The sequence below is a fragment of the Somniosus microcephalus genome, unplaced genomic scaffold, assembly GCF_052327205.1.
Source record: "Somniosus microcephalus isolate GS21.2 unplaced genomic scaffold, FLI_Smic_1.0 unresolved_chr1, whole genome shotgun sequence".
In the NCBI taxonomy this organism is placed as follows: Eukaryota; Metazoa; Chordata; class Chondrichthyes; order Squaliformes; family Somniosidae; genus Somniosus; species Somniosus microcephalus.
Genome location: NW_028225179.1, coordinates 173,812,404 through 173,834,822, shown reverse-complemented (window position 1 = coordinate 173,834,822; position 22,419 = coordinate 173,812,404). Strand labels below are relative to the sequence as shown.

The 22,419-nt window shown below is 49.3% G+C and overlaps 1 protein-coding gene across 1 annotated transcript in view; it reads right to left on the bottom strand.

Annotated features, from left to right (window-relative positions):
* The window catches only part of LOC147096586 (NACHT, LRR and PYD domains-containing protein 3-like), a 193,048-nt gene that overhangs the window by 54,889 nt on the left and 115,740 nt on the right, over positions 1-22,419 (bottom strand). The window contains exon 6 of the mRNA XM_085973844.1: positions 3,270-3,436. Within this exon, the coding sequence (XP_085829970.1) occupies positions 3,270-3,436 (167 nt within the window). The remainder of the gene's footprint in view (positions 1-3,269; positions 3,437-22,419) is intronic.

Here is a 22,419-nt window from a genome sequence, read left to right as displayed (position 1 = left end):
GGCAGTGAGCAGGAGGTTTGGATTAGACTAGGTGGGATATTAACGGTAATGGGTAGTGAGCAGGAGGTTGGGATTAGACTAGGTGGGATATTAATAGTAATGGGCAGTGAGCAGGAGGTTGGGATTAGACTAGGTGGGATATTAATAGTAATGGGCAGTGAGCAGGAGGTTGGGATTAGATTGGTGGGATATTAACAGTAATGGGTAGTGAGCAGGAGGTTGGGATTAGACTAGGTGGGATATTAACAGTAATGGGGAGTGAGCAGGAGGTTGGGATTAGACTAGGTGGGATATTAACAGTAATGGGCAGTGAGCAGGAGGTTGGGATTAGACTAGGTGGGATATTAACAGTAATGGGCAGTGAGCAGGAGGTTGGGATTAGACTAGGTGGGGTATTAACGGTAATGGGCAGTAAGCAGGAGGTTGGGATTAGACTAGGTGGGATATTAACAGTAATGGGTGGTGAGCAGTAGGTTGGGATTAGATTGGTGGGATATTAACAGTAATGGGCAGTGAGCAGGAGGTTGGGATTAGACTAGGTGGGATATTAACGGTAATTGGCACTGAGCAGGAGGTTGGGATTAGACTAGGTGGGATATTAACAGTACTGGGCAGTGAGCAGGAGGTTGGGATTAGACTTGGTGGGATATTAACAGTAATGGGCAGTGAGCAGGAGGTTGGGATTAGACTAGGTGAGATATTAACAGTAATGGGCAGTGAGCACGAGGTTGGGATTCGCCTAGGTGGGATATTAACAGTAATGGGCAGTGAGCAGGAGGTTGGGATTAGACTAGGTGGGGTATTAACGGTAATGGGCAGTAAGCAGGAGGTTGGGATTAGACTAGGTGGGATATTAACAGTAATGGGCAGTGAGCAGGAGGTTGGGATTAGACTAGGTGGGATATTAACAGTAATGGGCAGTGAGCAGGAGGTTGGGATTAGATTGGTGGGATATTAACAGTAATGGGCAGTGAGCAGGAGGTTGGGATTAGACTAGGTGGGATATTAACGGTAATTGGCACTGAGCAGGAGGTTGGGATTAGACTAGGTGGGATATTAACAGTACTGGGCAGTGAGCAGGAGGTTGGGATTAGACTACGTGGGATATTAACAGTACTGGGCAGTGAGCAGGAGGTTGGGATTAGACTTGGTGGGATATTAACAGTAATGGGCAGTGAGCAGGAGGTTGGGATTAGACTAGGTGAGATATTAACAGTAATGGGCAGTGAGCAGGAGGTTGGGATTCGCCTAGGTGGGATATTAACAGTAATGGACAGTGAGCAGGAGGTTGGGATTAGACTAGGTGGGATATTAACAGTAATGGGCAGTGAGCAGGAGGTTGGGATTCGCCTAGGTGGGATATTAACAGTAATGGACAGTGAGCAGGAGGTTGGGATTAGACTAGGTGGGATATTAACGGTAATGGGCAGTGAGCAGGAGGTTGGGATTAGATTGGTGGGATATTAACAGTAATGGGTAGTGAGCAGGAGGTTGGGATTAGACTAGGTGGGATATTAACGGTAATGGGCAGTGAGCAGGGGGTTGGGATTAGACTAGGTGGGATATTAACAGTAATGGGCAGTGAGCAGGAGGCTGGGATTAGACTAGGTGGGATATTAACAGTAATGGGCAGTGAGCAGGAGGTTGGGATTAGACTAGGTGGGATATTAACGGTAATGGGCAGTGAGCAGGAGGTTGGGATTAGACTCGGTGGGATATTAACAGTAATGGGCAGTGAGCAGGATGTTGGGATTAGACTAGGTGAGATATTAACAGTAATGGGCAGTGAGCAGGAGGTTGGGATTAGACTAGGTGGGATATTAACAGTAATGGGTAGTGAGCAGGAGGTTGGGATTAGACTAGGGGGGATATTAACAGTAATGGGCAGTGAGCAGGAGGTTGGTATTAGACTAGGTGGGATATTAACGGTAATGGGCAGTGAGCAGGAGGTTGGGATTAGACTAGATGGGATATTAACAGTAATGGGCAGTGAGCAGGAGGTTGGGATTAGACTAGGTGGGATATTAACAGTAATGGGGAGTGAGCAGGAGGTTGGGATTAGACTAGGTGGGATATTAACAGTAATGGGCAGTGAGCAGGAGGTTGGGATTAGACTCGGTGGGATATTAACAGTAATGGGCAGTGAGCAGGATGTTGGGATTAGACTAGGTGAGATATTAACAGTAATGGGCAGTGAGCAGGAGGTTGGGATTAGACTAGGTGGGATATTAACAGTAATGGGTAGTGAGCAGGAGGTTGGGATTAGACTAGATGGGATATTAACAGTAATGGGCAGTGAGCAGGAGGTTGGGATTAGACTAGGTGGGATATTAACAGTAATGGGTAGTGAGCAGGAGGTTGGGATTAGACTAGGTGGGATATTAACAGTAATGGGCAGTGAGCAGGAGGTTGCGATTAGACTAGGTGGGATATTAACAGTAATTGGTAATGAGCAGGAGGTTGGGATTAGACTAGGTGGGATATTAACAGTAATGGGCAGTGAGCAGGAGGTTGGGATGAGAGTAAATGTCCTAGATTATCGACTGGGAAAGTTGGTAGCAGGTCGACCGTCCATTAAACACCCTGCCCGATTATCATTTCCATTTGGTTCTGTTCCATTACAGGTAACTGACAAGGAAATTACAGCAAGCAGCCTGTAATGTTCTAAGTGCTGTCCCGGGGAGTGACGCTCCAGGACAGGTTCTCCCGCCAGTATTGAGTCTCTGTCAAAGTTGGAATTGACTCCCGGTGATGCAGGGGGAGGAAAAACCTGCACAGCGTCGGGTTTTCAATCCTCATTCTTTGGGGGGTTAGTTTTCCTGTTCGTGTCTCAGACATTTTAACCATTGTGTTTTTGTTCTTGAAAAGCCTCTCATTTACTCCACAGATGATTTTTGTCATGTCTCATTTCCTTCATTTACTTTAAGTAGTTTCCAGGTCAGTAAACTCACGACGTTCCCTGTAATTCCTGTCTGTTGCCTCTGGCCTCTCCTTTTCCCAGTCCCACTAAAACTGTTCCCTTTGTTTTCAGTCCACAACGAGTTATACCCGAACCGTTCCCCTGTCCTTTGTACAGATACGGACCGATCCGCTGGGTATTTTCACCTCTTCATATCATTGTTTCAGATTCACAATATTTTCAGTTTTATCTATTTAGTTCCTATTTGACAATTTCTCTTCGGTAACATTCTGTGATTCTAAGATCTGATATCCTGTCAGTTCTGTGATGTTTGGATAATCCAGACTCATTCAGTGCCCCTCCCACTTACCCGATGTTCTTGTCCACTGAAATGCCTCTCGTATGTTAACAACAAGCTGACTCCGTCCACCCCTCCTTCAATCGCCTGTTCCAGTCTGTCCCGGTAGAATTTCGTGAACCGGAACAGCTGGTAATCGTCACACTTTGTCAAGAACTCAGTGATTGTAGAGTTCGGATCTGTGAACACAAATGGAGAAAACTAAACACATTATCCACTTTCTACCCAGGCAGCTACATGTCATCGTATACCAAACGGCTACAGCTTCCTGTGAGCCACATTATCAAACACCTTCCGGTGAGCCACATTATCAAACACCTTCCGGTGAGCCACATTATCAAACACCTTCTGGTGAGCCACATTATCAAACACCTGGTGAGCCACATTATCAAACACCTTCCGGTGAGCCACATTATCAAACACCTTCTGGTGAGCCACATTATCAAACACCTTCTGGTGAGCCACATTATCAAACACCTTCTGATAACCCACATACACCACATGTACAACATTCCATCAACCTGTATAGTCACGGCTCCACAAAACTGCATCTTAATGTGTTGGGAGATTGGGCACATGACTGGCAAATGCTGTTTAGCTTGGATAAGTGCCGTGTTATGCCTGTGGGCAGTGCGAGTGCTCAACATTCATACACCCTTCATGGCATTAAATAAGGGGGAGAAAGGAAGATCCGGGTATTCTGGTGTATACATCTCTAAAGGTACAGGAGCAATGCCGTGAAGTGATAGCTAGAACAAAGGGGATATTGGGGTGCATTCATAGGACAGTAGGGTATAAGACAACCTATTCTGTCCTAGTACAAGACCTTGGTAACGGCTTCACTTGGAATACTGTGTCCAGTTATGGTCCCCACATAAGGTGGGTGGTATTGAGGCTTTGAAACTGATGCAGAGGAGGGACATTACACTAATTCCCAGTATAAAGCAATTTAGCTATCAAGATAGGCTAAGAATGTGGACTCTACACTTTAGAGAAGCAAAGACTAAGCGGTGATCTGATTGAGGTTTATAAGATGATGAAGGGAATCGATTGTGTTCCATTTAACAGTTTGTTCCAATGACATAGCTTACGGAGAGGTCACCATTTTAAGTTGTGAAAGGCCAAATTTAAGTTAGATGTCAGGAGGTGGTTCTTTTCCCAGAGAATAGTCGACCTCTGGAACAGGATACCTTCTCATGTGGTGGACACTGACTCGGTGAATTCCTTCAGGCGAGAGCTGGACCTGTTCCTGTTTGGTGTGGACATCACCTCTTACAACAGGAAGACACTTCCGGGAATTCAGTGCAAGATTGATCTGCTGGACTAGTTTCAATCGCCTAGATGGGTCGGAGAGGAATTTCCCCTATTTAAATCCCCCAAATTGACCTGTGTTTTTACCTGTTTTTTTTCACCTCACCCATGGTTTGGTTTGGGATAACTAGAACAAAGTATGACAAAGTATCGCAATTGCCTGGGAAAGTCTGGATGGACCAAAGGGTCTTTACCTGTCCGTCACTGTTCGTAAAATTGTCATATACGACTTTTCTGCAGCTAATCCGTTCCAGCCTCCCCTCATTATCCTCTTTCTCGCTAAATGCTCGCTAATTCAACCTGGATTAACAGATTTGGTGGGGTTTCTACACAATGGTCTCTGGTTACCAGGTTAATCCTCTCTCCACATTAGAACAGAAACATCACTTGGGCTCCTTCAGCCCACCTGTATATTTTTGATATTAAACCTGGGTTGAAATGCTGTGCTCAGTCCCTCCTATCACCTCTCTGACTCCCTCTAACAGTCTGATATTAAACCTGGGTTGAAATGCTGTGCTCAGTCCCTCCTATCACCTCTCTGACTTCCTCTAACAGTCTGATATTAAACCTGGGTTGAAATGCTGTGCTCAGTCCCTCCTATCACCTCTCTGACTTCCTCTAACAGTCTGATATTAAACCTGGGTTGAAATGCTGTGCTCAGTCCCTCCTATCACCTCTCTGACTCCCTCTAACAGTCTGATATTAAACCTGGGTTGAAATGCTGTGCTCAGTCCCTCCTATCACCTCTCTGACTTCCTCTAACAGTCTGATATTAAACCTGGGTTGAAATGCTGTGCTCAGTCCCTCCTATCACCTCTCTGACTCCCTCTAACAGTCTGATATTAAACCTGGGTTGAAATGCTGTGCTCAGTCCCTCCTATCTCCTCTCTGACTCCCTCTAACAGTCTGATATTAAACCTGGGTTGAAATGCTGTGCTCAGTCCCTCCTATCACCTCTCTGACTTCCTCTAACAGTCTGATATTAAACCTGGGTTGAAATGCTGTGGTCAGTCCCTCCTATCACCGCTCTGACTTCCTCTAACAGTCTGATATTAAACCTGGGTTGAAATGCTGTGCTCAGTCCCTCCTATCACCTCTCTGACTTCCTCTAACAGTCTGATATTAAACCTGGGTTGAAATGCTGTGGTCAGTCCCTCCTATCACCTCTCTGACTTCCTCTAACAGTCTGATATTAAACCTGGGTTGAAATGCTGTGCTCAGTCCCTCCTATCACCTCTCTGACTTCCTCTAACAGTCTGATATTAAACCTGGGTTGAAATGCTGTGCTCAGTCCCTCCTATCTCCTCTCTGACTTCCTCTAACAGTCTGATATTAAACCTGGGTTGAAATGCTGTGCTCAGTCCCTCCTATCTCCTCTCTGACTTCCTCTAACAGTCTGATATTAAACCTGGGTTGAAATGCTGTGCTCAGTCCCTCCTATCTCCTCTCTGACTCCCTCTAACAGTCTGATATTAAACCTGGGTTGAAATGCTGTGCTCAGTCCCTCCTATCACCTCTCTGACTTCCTCTAACAGTCTGATATTAAACCTGGGTTGAAATGCTGTGCTCAGTCCCTCCTATCACCTCTCTGACTTCCTCTAACAGTCTGATATTAAACCTGGGTTGAAATGCTGTGCTCAGTCCCTCCTATCACCTCTCTGACTTCCTCTAACAGTCTGATATTAAACCTGGGTTGAAATGCTGTGCTCAGTCCCTCCTATCTCCTCTCTGACTTCCTTTAACAGTCTGATATTTAACCTGTGTTGAAATGCTGTGCTCAGTCCCTCCTATCACCTCTCTGACTCCCTCTAACAGTCTGATATTAAACCTGGGTTGAAATGCTGTGGTCAGTCCCTCCTATCTCCTCTCTGACTTCCTCTAACAGTCTGGGGTGCATTATCTCTGAGCCCAGTGACTTCTCCACCTCGGCTATTTTACTCAGATCCAAATACTTCTCTACAGTGATCTCTAACTGTGCCCCACATCCTCCTCTAGTACATCAAAACTTCACTTCCACCATCATTTTTAGAAAGTTTAGGAAATATTTTGTATCTCCCCAAAATTGCATCCGTCAGAACTAGTTTCCCCAGTCCCACCTCTATCTCACCTCCACAGCTCGCTGACCTGTAAAATCCACTGAGAATTGGGCTATCTCCCTTCCTATTGCTGAACTGTGTACATACGGATTCCATCTTAGCATTGCTCCCTGGAACACATTACCTTCTAAACCTCTCCGCCTCTCTCTCTCGCTCTCCTCCTTTCAGATGTTCCTTAAACTTTACCTGTCCTAATATCACCTTGTGACTCGGTTTCAAATTCTGATTGGTAACCCTCCTGTGAAGCACCTAGAGAGGTTTTTCAACATTAAAGGGGTTATATAAACGCCAGTTTGTTCTTGTTGTTCTTGGATTGTCATAGAATTCTTTATTGATACTGGCGTCCACAAATTTGTTGCTCTTCCCTCAAAATGTTACCACCAGAAACATCTCCCTCTGAGTCCTGTGAAAAACAAGGCCCCGTCTTATAGATACTAGATCACATCTCTCATGTTTCTGAATGTTTGGAATGATTTGTTCACTCATACACACAACACTCAACACTAGCTCCAACACTTGAAATGTTGACTTGTCACCGTTTCTTCTTTTTATAAACACAACTTTAACTCCACCTACTTCAGATTCTCTTTCCTCTAGTCTCAGATCCCGATATTTCCCAATCTCCAGTCACATCCCCCGATACCCCCCAACTGCTCCATTCACCTTTTCTGTAGAACCATTATTGTTGGTCGGTAAAGGTCACAGCCGTCCCGGCCCTTCCAACTGAACACACTCTAGTGCCCCAAGAACGTGAACACTTCCCTCCTGCTCCAGCCCTCAGCCGCAAATTGACCAGCCTCATATTTCCCGCCTTAAGAAGCCCAGTGGTAAACAATCCGGAGATCAACAGCTTGAGGCCTGGTTTCTTAGTTTTGTGCCTCAGTCTTAATAGTCCCTCTATAGAGGTATTTCTATCCGTGTTACTGGCTCCAACCATGGCAATTGTCTGCTTTCCTTTCCTTCCCAGAGGTGGTCACACGGGTCAAGGATGTTCTTCCCACTGACAACAGGGAGGTAACTATCCATTCAGGTCCTGCTCAGGTGGATAGTTCCAGTACTCAGGGGTGCCCTCCACCTGTGACTGTGATCCTCTGAGTCACTGTCTCTCTCCAGCTTACAGTCTCCAATACCAGGTATCTATTGGACAGTTCCAGTACTCAGGGGCTCCCTCCACCTGTGACTGTGATCCTCTGAGTCACTGTCTCTCTCCACCTTACAGTCCCCAATACCAGGTATCTATTGGACAGTTCCAGTACTCAGGGGCTCCCTCCACCTGTGACTGTGATCCTCTGAGTCACTGTCTCTCTCCACCTTACAGTCCCCAATACCAGGTATCTATTGGACAGTTCCAGTACTCAGGGGCTCCCTCCACCTGTGACTGTGATCCTCTGAGTCACTGTCTCTCTCCACCTTACAGTCTCCAATACCAGGTATCTATTGGACAGTTCTGGTACTCAGGGGATCCTGCCACCTGTGACTGTGACCCTCTGAATCACTGTCTCTATCCAGGTTACAGTCCCCAATACTAGGTATCTATTGGACAGTTCCAGTACTCAGGGGCTCCCTCCACCTGTGACTGTGATCCTCTGAGTCACTGTCTCTCTCCAGCTTACAGTCTCCAATACCAGGTATCTATTGGACAGTTCCAGTACTCAGGGGCTCCCTCCACCTGTGACTGTGATCCTCTGAGTCACTGTCTCTCTCCACCTTACAGTCCCCAATACCAGGTATTTATTGGACAGTTCCAGTACTCAGGGGCTCCCTCCACCTGTGACTGTGATCCTCTGAGTCACTGTCTCTCTCCACCTTACAGTCCCCAATACCAGGTATCTATTGGACAGTTCCAGTACTCAGGGGCTTCCTCCACCTGTGACTGTGACCCTCAGTCACTGTCTCTCTCCACCTTACAGTCTCCAATACCAGGTATCTATTGGACAGTTCCAGTACTCAGGGGCTTCCTCCACCTGTGACTGTGATCCTGAGTCACTGTCTCTCTCCACCTTACAATCCCCAATACCAGGTATCTATTGGACAGTTCCAGTACTCAGGGGCTCCCTCCACCTGTGACTGTGATCCTGAGTCACTGTCTCTATCCACCTTACAGTCCCCAATACCAGGTATCTATTGGACAGTTCCAGTACTCAGGGGCTCCCTCCACCTGTGACTGTGATCCTCAGTCACTGTCTCTCTCCACCTTACAGTCCCCAATACCAGGTATCTATTGGACAGTTCCAGTACTCAGGGGCTTCCTCCACCTGTGACTGTGATCCTCAGTCACTGTCTCTCTCCACCTTACAGTCCCCAATACCAGGTATACATAGATACATACATAGAGATAGGAACAGGAGTAGGCCATTCGGCCCTTCGAGCCTGCTCCGCCATTCAATGAGATCATGGCTGATCTTCGTCTGAGATCATAGCTGATCTTACTGTTCAGTACCCCGTCCCCGCCTTTTCTCCGTAACCCTTAATCCCCTTAGCCTTCAGAAATATATCCAATTCTCTCTTGAAAATATTTATTGAATTAGCCTTCACAGCCCTCTGTGGCAGGGAATTCCATAGGCTCACCACTCTTTGAGTGAAGAAATTCTTCCTCATCTCTGTTTTAAATGATTTGCCCGCTATTTTTAGACTGTGGCCCCTGGTTCTGTGCTCCCCGGCCATTGGAAACATTCTCTCTGAATTCAGCCTGTCCAGGCCTGCCATAATTTTATATGTTTCGATGAGATCCCCTCTCAATCTTCTAAACTCCAGTGAGTACAAGCCCAAACTATTTAATCTCTCTTCGTAGGTCATTCCCGCCATTCCAGGTATCAGCCTGGTGAATCGCCGTTGCACTCTTTCCATGGCAAGAACATCCTTCCGCAGATGGGGCGACCAAAACTGTACACAATACTCCAGATGCGGTCTCACCAGCACCTTGTACAGCTGTAGTAAGGTATCCCTATTCCTATACTCGAACCCCCTTGATATGAAGGCCAACATACCATTTGCCTTCTTAATCGCCTGTTGCACCTGCATGCTCTCCTTCAGTGACTGGTGCACAAGAACACCCAGGTCCCTCTGCACTTCCCCATCTCCCAATCTATTGCCATTTAGATAATAATCTACCCTCCTGTTTTTACCCCCAAAGTGGATAACCTCGCATTTATCCACATTATAGTGCATCTGCCACGTATCCGCCCATTCCCCCAACCTGTCCAAATCACACTGTAGCCTCCTGACATCCTCATCAGAGCCCACCCCTCCTCCTAGTTTAGTGTCGTCAGCGAATTTGGAAATATTGCATCCAATTCCCTGATCCAGATCATTTATATATATTGTGAACAGCTGGGGTCCCAGGACAGATCCTTGCGGCACCCCGCTGGTCACTGCCTGCCACTCCGAAAACGAGCCGTTTATTCCAACTCTCTGTTTTCTATCCGCCAGCCAGTTCTCTATCCACGTTAATACTTTGCCCCCAATCCCATGAGCCTTAATTTTGCATGATAATCTTTTGTGTGGAACCTTATCGAAGGCTTTCTGGAAGTCAAGGTACACCACATCCACTGGCTCTCCCCCATCTATTCTACCAGTTACCTCCTCAAAAAATTCCAGCAGATTAGTCAAACACGATTTACCCTTTGTAAATCCATGTTGACTCTGTCCGATCCTTTCCCCATTTGTCAAGTGCTCCGCTATTTTATCCTTAATAATGGACTCTAGCATTTTGCCCACAACCGATGTAAGGCTTACTGGTCTATAATTCCCTGCTTTCTCTCTACCCCCCTTTTTAAATATTGGGGTAACATTAGCTACCCTCCAATCCACGGGTACTGTTCCCGAGTCAATGGAGTTCCGGAAGATGATCCTTAGAGCATCTGCTATCTCCAGGGCCACCTCCTTAAGTACCCTAGGATGTATTTTATCAGGCCCTGGGGATTTGTCAGCCTTCAGTCCCCTCAACTTACCCAACACCATATCCCTAGAGATACTAATTTCTGTCAGCTCCTCCCTCTCATTAGTCCCTATGTTTGCCGATATTCCTGGGAGGTTATTTGTGTCCTCCTTTGTGAATACAGAACCAAAGTATGAGTTTAATTGGTCTGCCATTTCCTTATTCTCCATTATATATTCTCCCGAATCGGACTGCAAGGGACCGACTTGGGATTTTACCAGTCTTTTCCTCCTGATATACCGATAAAAGCTTTTGCAGTCTGTCTTTATGTTTGCTGCAAGTTTACTTTCGTATTCTATATTCCCCTTCCTGATTAATCCCTTTGTCCTCTTTTGCTGTATCCTGTACTGCCCCCAATCTTCCGGTCTGGTGCTTTTTTTTGCCAGTTGATATGCCCTTTTTTTTGATTTTATGCTGTCCCTAATTTCCCTCGTTATCCACGGTTGAGTCACCTTTTTAGGTTTATTTTTATGCCAAACCGGTATAAACATGTTCTGGAATTCTTCCATTCTATCTTTGAATGCTTGCCATTGTCTATCCACTGTCAATCCCCCCAGAAACACCACCCAATCAATCTTACCCAATTCCCGTCTCATACCCTCGTAATTCCCTTTATTTAAGTTCTGGACCTTAGTCTCTGATTCAATTTCCTCACTCTCCATCTCGACTGAGAGCTCGATCATATTATGATCGCTCTGACCCAAGGGGCCTCGTACAAGAAGATTGCTGATAAGTCCCTTCTCATTGCACAATACCCAGTCTAAAATGGCCTGATCTCGAGTCGGCTCCTCGACATATTGGTCCAGATAACCGTCCCGAAAACATTCCAGGAATTCCTCCTCCTCAGAATTTTTACTAATTTGGGTATCTATTGGACAGTTCCAGTACTCAGGGGCTCCCTCCACCTGTGACTGTGATCCTGAGTCACTGTCTCTCTCCACCTTACAGTCCCCAATACCAGGTATCTATTGGACAGTTCCAGTACTCGGGGGCTCCCTCCACCTGTGACTGCGATCCTCTGAGTCACTGTCTCTCTCCACCTTACAGCCCCCAATACCAGGTATCTATTGGACAGTTCCAGTACTCAGGGGCTCCCTCCACCTGTGACTGCGATCCTCAGTCACTGTCTCTATCCACCTTACAGTCCCCAATACCAGGTATCTATTGGACAGTTCCAGTACTCAGGGGCTTCCTCCACCTGTGACTGTGATCCTCTGAGTCACTGTCTCTCTCCACCTTACAGCCCCCAATACCAGGTATCTATTGGACAGTTCCAGTACTCAGGGGCTCCCTCCACCTGTGACTGTGATCCTCTGAGTCACTGTCTCTCTCCACCTTACAGCCCCCAATACCAGGTATCTATTGGACAGTTCCAGTACTCAGGGGCTCCCTCCACCTGTGACTGCGATCCTCAGTCACTGTCTCTATCCACCTTACAGCCCCCAATACCAGGTATCTATTGGACAGTTCCAGTACTCAGGGGCTCCCTCCACCTGTGACTGTGATCCTGAGTCACTGTCTCTCTCCACCTTACAGTCCCCAATACCAGGTATCTATTGGACAGTTCCAGTACTCGGGGGCTCCCTCCACCTGTGACTGCGATCCTCTGAGTCACTGTCTCTCTCCACCTTACAGCCCCCAATACCAGGTATCTATTGGACAGTTCCAGTACTCAGGGGCTCCCTCCACCTGTGACTGCGATCCTCAGTCACTCTCTCTCTCCACCTTACAGTCCCCAATACCAGGTATCTATTGGACAGTTCCAGTACTCAGGGGCTCCCTCCACCTTTGACTGTGATCCTCAGTCACTCTCTCTCTCCACCTTACAGCCCCCAATACCAGGTATCTATTGGACAGTTCCAGTACTCAGGGGCCCCTCCACCTGTGACTGCGATCCTCTGAGTCACTGTCTCTCTCCACCTTACAGCCCCCAATACCAGGTATCTATTGGACAGTTCCAGTACTCAGGGGCTCCCTCCACCTGTGACTGTGATCCTCAGTCACTCTCTCTCTCCACCTTACAGTCCCCAATACCAGGTATCTATTGGACAGTTCCAGTACTCAGGGGCTCCCTCCACCTGTGACTGTGATCCTCAGTCACTCTCTCTCTTCACCTTACAGTCCCCAATACCAGGTATCTATTGGACAGTTCCAGTACTCAGGGGCTTCCTCCACCTGTGACTGTGATCCTGAGTCACAGTCTCTCTCCACCTTACAGCCCCCAATACCAGGTATCTATTGGACAGTTCCAGTACTCAGGGGCCCCTCCACCTGTGACTGTGATCCTCAGTCACTGTCTCTCTCCACCTTACAGATCCCAATACCAGGTATCTATTGGACAGTTCCAGTACTCAGGGGCTTCCTCCACCTGTGACTGTGATCCTCTGAGTCACTGTCTCTCTCCACCTTACAGTCCCCAATACCAGGTATCTATTGGACAGTTCCAGTACTCAGGGGCTCCCTCCACCTGTGACTGTGATCCTGATTCACTGTCTCTCTCCACCTTACAGTCCCCAATACCAGGTATCTATTGGACAGTTCCAGTACTCAGGGGCCCCTCCACCTGTGACTGCGATCCTCTGAGTCACTGTCTCTATCCACCTTACAGTCCCCAATACCAGGTATCTATTGGACAGTTCCAGTACTCAGGGGCTCCCTCCACCTGTGACTGTGATCCTCAGTCACTGTCTCTCTCCACCTTACAGTCTCCAATACCAGGTATCTATTGGACAGTTCCAGTACTCAGGGGCTCCCTCCACCTGTGACTGTGATCCTCAGTCACTGTCTCTCTCCACCTTACAGTCCCCAATACCAGGTATCTATTGGACAGTTCCAGTACTCAGGGGCTCCCTCCACCTGTGACTGTGATCCTCAGTCACTGTCTCTCTCCACCTTACAGTCCCCAATACCAGGTATCTATTGGACAGTTCCAGTACTCAGGGGCTTCCTCCACCTGTGACTGTGATCCTCTGAGTCACTGTCTCTCTCCACCTTACAGTCCCCAATACCAGGTATCTATTGGACAGTTCCAGTACTCAGGGGCTCCCTCCACCTGTGACTGTGATCCTCTGAGTCACTGTCTCTCTCCACCTTACAGTCCCCAATACCAGGTATCTATTGGACAGTTCCAGTACTCAGGGGCTCCCTCCACCTGTGACTGTGATCCTCTGAGTCACTGTCTCTCTCCACCTTACAGTCTCCAATACCAGGTATCTATTGGACAGTTCCAGTACTCAGGGGCTCCCTCCACCTGTGACTGTGATCCTCTGAGTCACTGTCTCTCTCCACCTTACAGCCCCCAATACCAGGTATCTATTGGACAGTTCCAGTACTCAGGGGCTCCCTCCACCTGTGACTGTGATCCTCAGTCACAGTCTCTCTCCACCTTACAGTCCCCAATACCAGGTATCTAATGGACAGTTCCAGTACTCAGGGGCTCCCTCCACCTGTGACTGCGATCCTCAGTCACTGTCTCTCTCCACCTTACAGTCTCCAATACCAGGTATCTATTGGACAGTTCCAGTACTCAGGGGCTCCCTCCACCTGTGACTGTGATCCTCAGTCACTGTCTCTCTCCACCTTACAGTCCCCAATACCAGGTATCTATTGGACAGTTCCAGTACTCAGGGGCTCCCTCCACCTGTGACTGTGATCCTGAGTCACTGTCTCTCTCCACCTTACAGTCCCCAATACCAGGTATCTATTGGACAGTTCCAGTACTCAGGGGCTCCCTCCACCTGTGACTGTGATCCTGAGTCACTGTCTCTCTCCACCTTACAGTCCCCAATACCAGGTATCTACTGGACAGTTCCAGTACTCAGGGGCTCCTCCACCTGTGACTGTGATCCTCTGAGTCACTGTCTCTCTCCACCTTACAGTCCCCAATACCAGGTATCTATTGGACAGTTCCAGTACTCAGGGGCTCCCTCCACCTGTGACTGTGATCCTGAGTCACTGTCTCTCTCCACCTTACAGCCCCCAATACCAGGTATCTATTGGACAGTTCCAGTACTCAGGGGCTTCCTCCACCTGTGACTGTGATCCTCTGAGTCACTGTCTCTCTCCACCTTACAGTCCCCAATACCAGGTATCTATTGGACAGTTCCAGTACTCAGGGGCTCCCTCCACCTGTGACTGTGATCCTCAGTCACTGTCTCTCTCCACCTTACAGTCTCCAATACCAGGTATCTATTAGACAGTTCCAGTACTCAGGGGCTCCCTCCACCTGTGACTGTGATCCTCAGTCACTGTCTCTCTCCACCTTACAGTCCCCAATACCAGGTATCTATTGGACAGTTCCAGTACTCAGGGGCTCCCTCCACCTGTGACTGTGATCCTCTGAGTCACTGTCTCTCTCCACCTTACAGCACCCAATACCAGGTATCTATTGGACAGTTCCAGTACTCAGGGGCTCCCTCCACCTGTGACTGCGATCCTCAGTCACTGTCTCTCTCCACCTTACAGTCCCCAATACCAGGTATCTATTGGACAGTTCCAGTACTCAGGGGCTTCCTCCACCTGTGACTGTGATCCTCTGAGTCACTGTCTCTCTCCACCTTACAGTCCCCAATACCAGGTATCTATTGGACAGTTCCAGTACTCAGGGGCTCCCTCCACCTGTGACTGTGATCCTCAGTCACTGTCTCTCTCCACCTTACAGCCCCCAATACCAGGTATCTATTGGACAGTTCCAGTACTCAGGGGCTCCCTCCACCTGTGACTGCGATCCTCTGAGTCACTGTCTCTCTCCACCTTACAGTCCCCAATACCAGGTATCTATTGGACAGTTCCAGTACTCAGGGGCTCCCTCCACCTGTGACTGTGATCCTCTGAGTCACTGTCTCTCTCCTCCTTACAGTCCCCAATACCAGGTATCTATTGGACAGTTCCAGTACTCAGGGGCTTCCTCCCAATGTGACTGTGACCCTCTGAGTCACTGTCTCTCTCCACCTTACAGTCCCCAATACCAGGTATCTATTGGACAGTTCCAGTACTCAGGGGCCCCTCCACCTGTGACTGTGATCCTCTGAGTCACTGTCTCTCTCCACCTTACAGCCCCCAATACCAGGTATCTATTGGACAGTTCCAGTACTCAGGGGCTCCCTCCACCTGTGACTGTGATCCTCTGAGTCACTGTCTCTCTCCACCTTACAGTCTCCAATACCAGGTATCTATTGGACAGTTCCAGTACTCAGGGGCTCCCTGTGACTGCGATCCTCGGAGTCACTGTCTCTCTCCACCTTACAGTCCCCAATACCAGGTATCTATTGGACAGTTCCAGTACTCAGGGGCTCCCTCCACCTGTGACTGTGATCCTCTGAGTCACTGTCTCTCTCCACCTTACAGTCCCCAATACCAGGTATCTATTGGACAGTTCCAGTACAGGGGCTTCCTCCACCTGTGACTGTGATCCTCAGTCACTGTCTCTATCCACCTTACAGTCTCCAATACCAGGTATCTATTGGACAGTTCCAGTACTCAGGGGCTTCCTCCACCTGTGACTGTGATCCTGAGTCACTGTCTCTCTCCACCTTACAGTCCCCAATACCAGGTATCTATTGGACAGTTCCAGTACTCAGGGGCTCCCTCCACCTGTGACTGTGATCCTCTGAGTCACTGTCTCTCTCCACCTTACAGTCCCCAATACCAGCTATCTATTGGACAGTTCCAGTACTCAGGGGCTCCCTCCACCTGTGACTGTGATCCTGAGTCACTGTCTCTCTCCACCTTACAGGCCCCAATACCAGGTATCTATTGGACAGTTCCAGTACTCAGGGGCTCCCTCCACCTGTGACTGTGATCCTCAGTCACTGTCTCTCTCCACCTTACAGTCCCCAATACCAGGTATCTATTGGACAGTTCCAGTACTCAGGGGCTTCCTCCACCTGTGACTGTGATCCTCTGAGTCACTGTCTCTCTCCACCTTGCAGTCTCCAATACCAGGTATCTATTGGACAGTTCCAGTACTCAGGGGCTCCCTCCACCTGTGACTGTGATCCTCAGTCACTGTCTCTCTCCACCTTACAGTCCCCAATACCAGGTATCTATTGGACAGTTCCAGTACTCAGGGGCTTCCTCCACCTGTGACTGTGATCCTCAGTCACTGTCTCTCTCCACCTTACAGTCCCCAATACCAGGTATCTATTGGACAGTTCCAGTACTCAGGGGCTTCCTCCACCTGTGACTGTGATCCTCAGTCACTGTCTCTCTCCACCTTACAGTCTCCAATACCAGGTATCTATTGGACAGTTCCAGTACTCAGGGGCTCCCTCCACCTGTGACTGCGATCCTCAGTCACTGTCTCTCTCCACCTTACAGTCCCCAATACCAGGTATCTATTGGACAGTTCCAGTACTCAGGGGCTCCCTCCACCTGTGACTGCGATCCTCAGTCACTGTCTCTCTCCACCTTACAGTCCCCAATACCAGGTATCTATTGGACAGTTCCAGTACTCAGGGGCTTCCTCCACCTGTGACTGTGATCCTGAGTCACTGTCTCTCTCCACCTTACAGTCCCCAATACCAGGTATCTATTGGACAGTTCCAGTACTCAGGGGCTCCTCCACCTGTGACTGTGATCCTCAGTCACTGTCTCTCTCCACCTTACAGTCCCCAATACCAGGTATCTATTGGACAGTTCCAGTACTCAGGGGCTCCCTCCACCTGTGACTGTGATCCTCTGAGTCACTGTCTCTCTCCACCTTACAGTCCCCAATACCAGGTATCTATTGGACAGTTCCAGTACTCAGGGGCTCCCTCCACCTGTGACTGCGATCCTCAGTCACTGTCTCTCTCCACCTTACAGTCCCCAATACCAGGTATCTATTGGACAGTTCCAGTACTCAGGGGCTTCCTCCACCTGTGACTGTGATCCTCAGTCACTGTCTCTCTCCACCTTACAGTCTCCAATACCAGGTATCTATTGGACAGTTCCAGTACTCAGGGGCTCCCTCCACCTGTGACTGTGATCCTCAGTCACTGTCTCTCTCCACCTTACAGCCCCCAATACCAGGTATCTATTGGACAGTTCCAGTACTCAGGGGCTTCCTCCACCTGTGACTGTGATCCTCAGTCACTGTCTCTCTCCACCTTACAGTCTCCAATACCAGGTATCTATTGGACAGTTCCAGTACTCAGGGGCTCCCTCCACCTGTGACTGCGATCCTGAGTCACTGTCTCTCTCCACCTTACAGCCCCCAATACCAGGTATCTATTGGACAGTTCCAGTACTCAGGGGCTCCCTCCACCTGTGACTGTGATCCTCTGAGTCACTGTCTCTCTCCACCTTACAGTCCCCAATACCAGGTATCTATTGGACAGTTCCAGTACTCAGGGGCTCCCTCCACCTGTGACTGTGATCCTCTGAGTCACTGTCTCTCTCCACCTTACAGTCCCCAATACCAGGTATCTATTGGACAGTTCCAGTACTCAGGGGCTCACTCCACCTGTGACTGTAATCCTCAGTCACTGTCTCTCTCCACCTTACAGTCTCCAATACCAGGTATCTATTGGACAGTTCCAGTACTCAGGGGCTCCCTCCACCTGTGACTGTGATCCTCTGAGTCACTGTCTCTCTCCACCTTACAGTCCCCAATACCAGGTATCTATTGGACAGTTCCAGTACTCAGGGGCTCCCTCCACCTGTGACTGTGATCCTCTGAGTCACTGTCTCTCTCCACCTTACAGTCCCCAATACCAGGTATCTATTGGACAGTTCCAGTACTCAGGGGCCCCTCCACCTGTGACTGTGATCCTCAGTCACTGTCCCTCTCCACCTTACAGACCCCAATACCAGGTATCTATTGGACAGTTCCAGTACTCAGGGGCTCCCTCCACCTGTGACTGTGATCCTCAGTCACTGTCTCTCTCCACCTTACAGTCTCCAATACCAGGTATCTATTGGACAGTTCCAGTACTCAGGGGCTCCCTCCACCTGTGACTGCGATCCTCGGAGTCACTGTCTCTCTCCCCCTTACAGACCCCAATACCAGGTATCTATTGGACAGTTCCAGTACTCAGGGGCTCCCTCCACCTGTGACTGTGATCCTCAGTCACTGTCTCTCTCCACCTTACAGCCCCCAATACCAGGTATCTATTGGACAGTTCCAGTACTCAGGGGCTCCCTCCACCTGTGACTCTGATCCTCAGTCACTGTCTCTCTCCACCTTACAGTCCCCAATACCAGGTATCTATTGGACAGTTCCAGTACTCAGGGGCTCCCTCCACCTGTGACTGTGATCCTGAGTCACTGTCTCTCTCCACCTTACAATCCCCAATACCAGGTATCTATTGGACAGTTCCAGTACTCGGGGGCTCCCTCCACCTGTGACAGTGATCCTCAGTCAGTGTCTCTCTCCACCTTACAGTCCCCAATACCAGGTATCTATTGGACAGTTCCAGTACTCAGGGGCTCCCTCCACCTGTGACTGTGATCCTCAGTCACTGTCTCTCTCCACCTTACAGACCCCAATACCAGGTATCTATTGGACAGTTCCAGTACTCAGGGGCTCCCTCCCCCTGTGACTGTGATCCTCAGTCACTGTCTCTCTCCACCTTACAGTCTCCAATACCAGGTATCTATTGGACAGTTCCAGTACACAGGGGCTCCCTCCACCTGTGACTGTGATCCTCAGTCACTGTCTCTCTCCACCTTACAGCCCCCAATACCAGGTATCTATTGGACAGTTCCAGTACTCAGGGGCTCCCTCCACCTGTGACTGCGATCCTGAGTCACTGTCTCTCTCCACCTTACAGCCCCCAATACCAGGTATCTATTGGACAGTTCCAGTACTCAGGGGCTCCCTCCACCTGTGACTGTGATCCTCTGAGTCACTGTCTCTCTCCACCTTACAGTCCCCAATACCAGGTATCTATTGGACAGTTCCAGTACTCGGGGGCTCCCTCCACCTGTGACTGTGATCCTCAGTCAGTGTCTCTATCCACCTTACAGTCCCCAATACCAGGTATCTATTGGACAGTTCCAGTACTCAGGGCCTCCCTCCACCTGTGGCTGTGATCCTCTGAGTCACTGTCTCTCTCCACCTTACAGTCCCCAATACCAGGTATCTATTGGACAGTTCCAGTACTCAGGGTCTTCCTCCACCTGTGACTGTGATCCTGAGTCACTGTCTCTCTCCACCTTACAGCCCCCAATACCAGGTATCTATTGGACAGTTCCAGTACTCAGGGGCTCCCTCCACCTGTGACTGCGATCCTGAGTCACTGTCTCTCTCCACCTTACAGCCCCCAATACCAGGTATCTATTGGACAGTTCCAGTACTCAGGGGCTCCCTCCACCTGTGACTGTGATCCTCTGAGTCACTGTCTCTCTCCACCTTACAGCCCCCAATACCAGCTATCTATTGGACAGTTCCAGTACTCAGGGGCTTCCTCCACCTGTGACTGTGATCCTCAGTCACTGTCTCTCTCCACCTTACAGTCCCCAATACCAGGTATCTATTGGACAGTTCCAGTACTCAGGGGCTCCTCCACCTGTGACTGTGATCCTCAGTCACTGTCTCTCTCCACCTTACAGTCCCCAATACCAGGTATCTATTGGACAGTTCCAGTACTCAGGGGCTCCCTCCACCTGTGACTGTGATCCTCTGAGTCACTGTCTCTCTCCACCTTACAGTCCCCAATACCAGGTATCTATTGGACAGTTCCAGTACTCAGGGGCTCCCTCCACCTGTGACTGCGATCCTCAGTCACTGTCTCTCTCCACCTTACAGTCCCCAATACCAGGTATCTATTGGACAGTTCCAGTACTCAGGGGCTTCCTCCACCTGTGACTGTGATCCTCAGTCACTGTCTCTCTCCACCTTACAGTCTCCAATACCAGGTATCTATTGGACAGTTCCAGTACTCAGGGGCTCCCTCCACCTGTGACTGTGATCCTCAGTCACTGTCTCTCTCCACCTTACAGCCCCCAATACCAGGTATCTATTGGACAGTTCCAGTACTCAGGGGCTTCCTCCACCTGTGACTGTGATCCTCAGTCACTGTCTCTCTCCACCTTACAGTCTCCAATACCAGGTATCTATTGGACAGTTCCAGTACTCAGGGGCTCCCTCCACCTGTGACTGCGATCCTGAGTCACTGTCTCTCTCCACCTTACAGCCCCCAATACCAGGTATCTATTGGACAGTTCCAGTACTCAGGGGCTCCCTCCACCTGTGACTGTGATCCTCTGAGTCACTGTCTCTCTCCACCTTACAGTCCCCAATACCAGGTATCTATTGGACAGTTCCAGTACTCAGGGGCTCCCTCCACCTGTGACTGTGATCCTCTGAGTCACTGTCTCTCTCCACCTTACAGTCCCCAATACCAGGTATCTATTGGACAGTTCCAGTACTCAGGGGCTCACTCCACCTGTGACTGTAATCCTCAGTCACTGTCTCTCTCCACCTTACAGTCTCCAATACCAGGTATCTATTGGACAGTTCCAGTACTCAGGGGCTCCCTCCACCTGTGACTGTGATCCTCTGAGTCACTGTCTCTCTCCACCTTACAGTCCCCAATACCAGGTATCTATTGGACAGTTCCAGTACTCAGGGGCTCCCTCCACCTGTGACTGTGATCCTCTGAGTCACTGTCTCTCTCCACCTTACAGTCCCCAATACCAGGTATCTATTGGACAGTTCCAGTACTCAGGGGCCCCTCCACCTGTGACTGTGATCCTCAGTCACTGTCCCTCTCCACCTTACAGACCCCAATACCAGGTATCTATTGGACAGTTCCAGTACTCAGGGGCTCCCTCCACCTGTGACTGTGATCCTCAGTCACTGTCTCTCTCCACCTTACAGTCTCCAATACCAGGTATCTATTGGACAGTTCCAGTACTCAGGGGCTCCCTCCACCTGTGACTGCGATCCTCGGAGTCACTGTCTCTCTCCCCCTTACAGACCCCAATACCAGGTATCTATTGGACAGTTCCAGTACTCAGGGGCTCCCTCCACCTGTGACTGTGATCCTCAGTCACTGTCTCTCTCCACCTTACAGCCCCCAATACCAGGTATCTATTGGACAGTTCCAGTACTCAGGGGCTCCCTCCACCTGTGACTCTGATCCTCAGTCACTGTCTCTCTCCACCTTACAGTCCCCAATACCAGGTATCTATTGGACAGTTCCAGTACTCAGGGGCTCCCTCCACCTGTGACTGTGATCCTGAGTCACTGTCTCTCTCCACCTTACAATCCCCAATACCAGGTATCTATTGGACAGTTCCAGTACTCGGGGGCTCCCTCCACCTGTGACAGTGATCCTCAGTCAGTGTCTCTCTCCACCTTACAGTCCCCAATACCAGGTATCTATTGGACAGTTCCAGTACTCAGGGGCTCCCTCCACCTGTGACTGTGATCCTCAGTCACTGTCTCTCTCCACCTTACAGACCCCAATACCAGGTATCTATTGGACAGTTCCAGTACTCAGGGGCTCCCTCCCCCTGTGACTGTGATCCTCAGTCACTGTCTCTCTCCACCTTACAGTCTCCAATACCAGGTATCTATTGGACAGTTCCAGTACACAGGGGCTCCCTCCACCTGTGACTGTGATCCTCAGTCACTGTCTCTCTCCACCTTACAGCCCCCAATACCAGGTATCTATTGGACAGTTCCAGTACTCAGGGGCTCCCTCCACCTGTGACTGCGATCCTGAGTCACTGTCTCTCTCCACCTTACAGCCCCCAATACCAGGTATCTATTGGACAGTTCCAGTACTCAGGGGCTCCCTCCACCTGTGACTGTGATCCTCTGAGTCACTGTCTCTCTCCACCTTACAGTCCCCAATACCAGGTATCTATTGGACAGTTCCAGTACTCG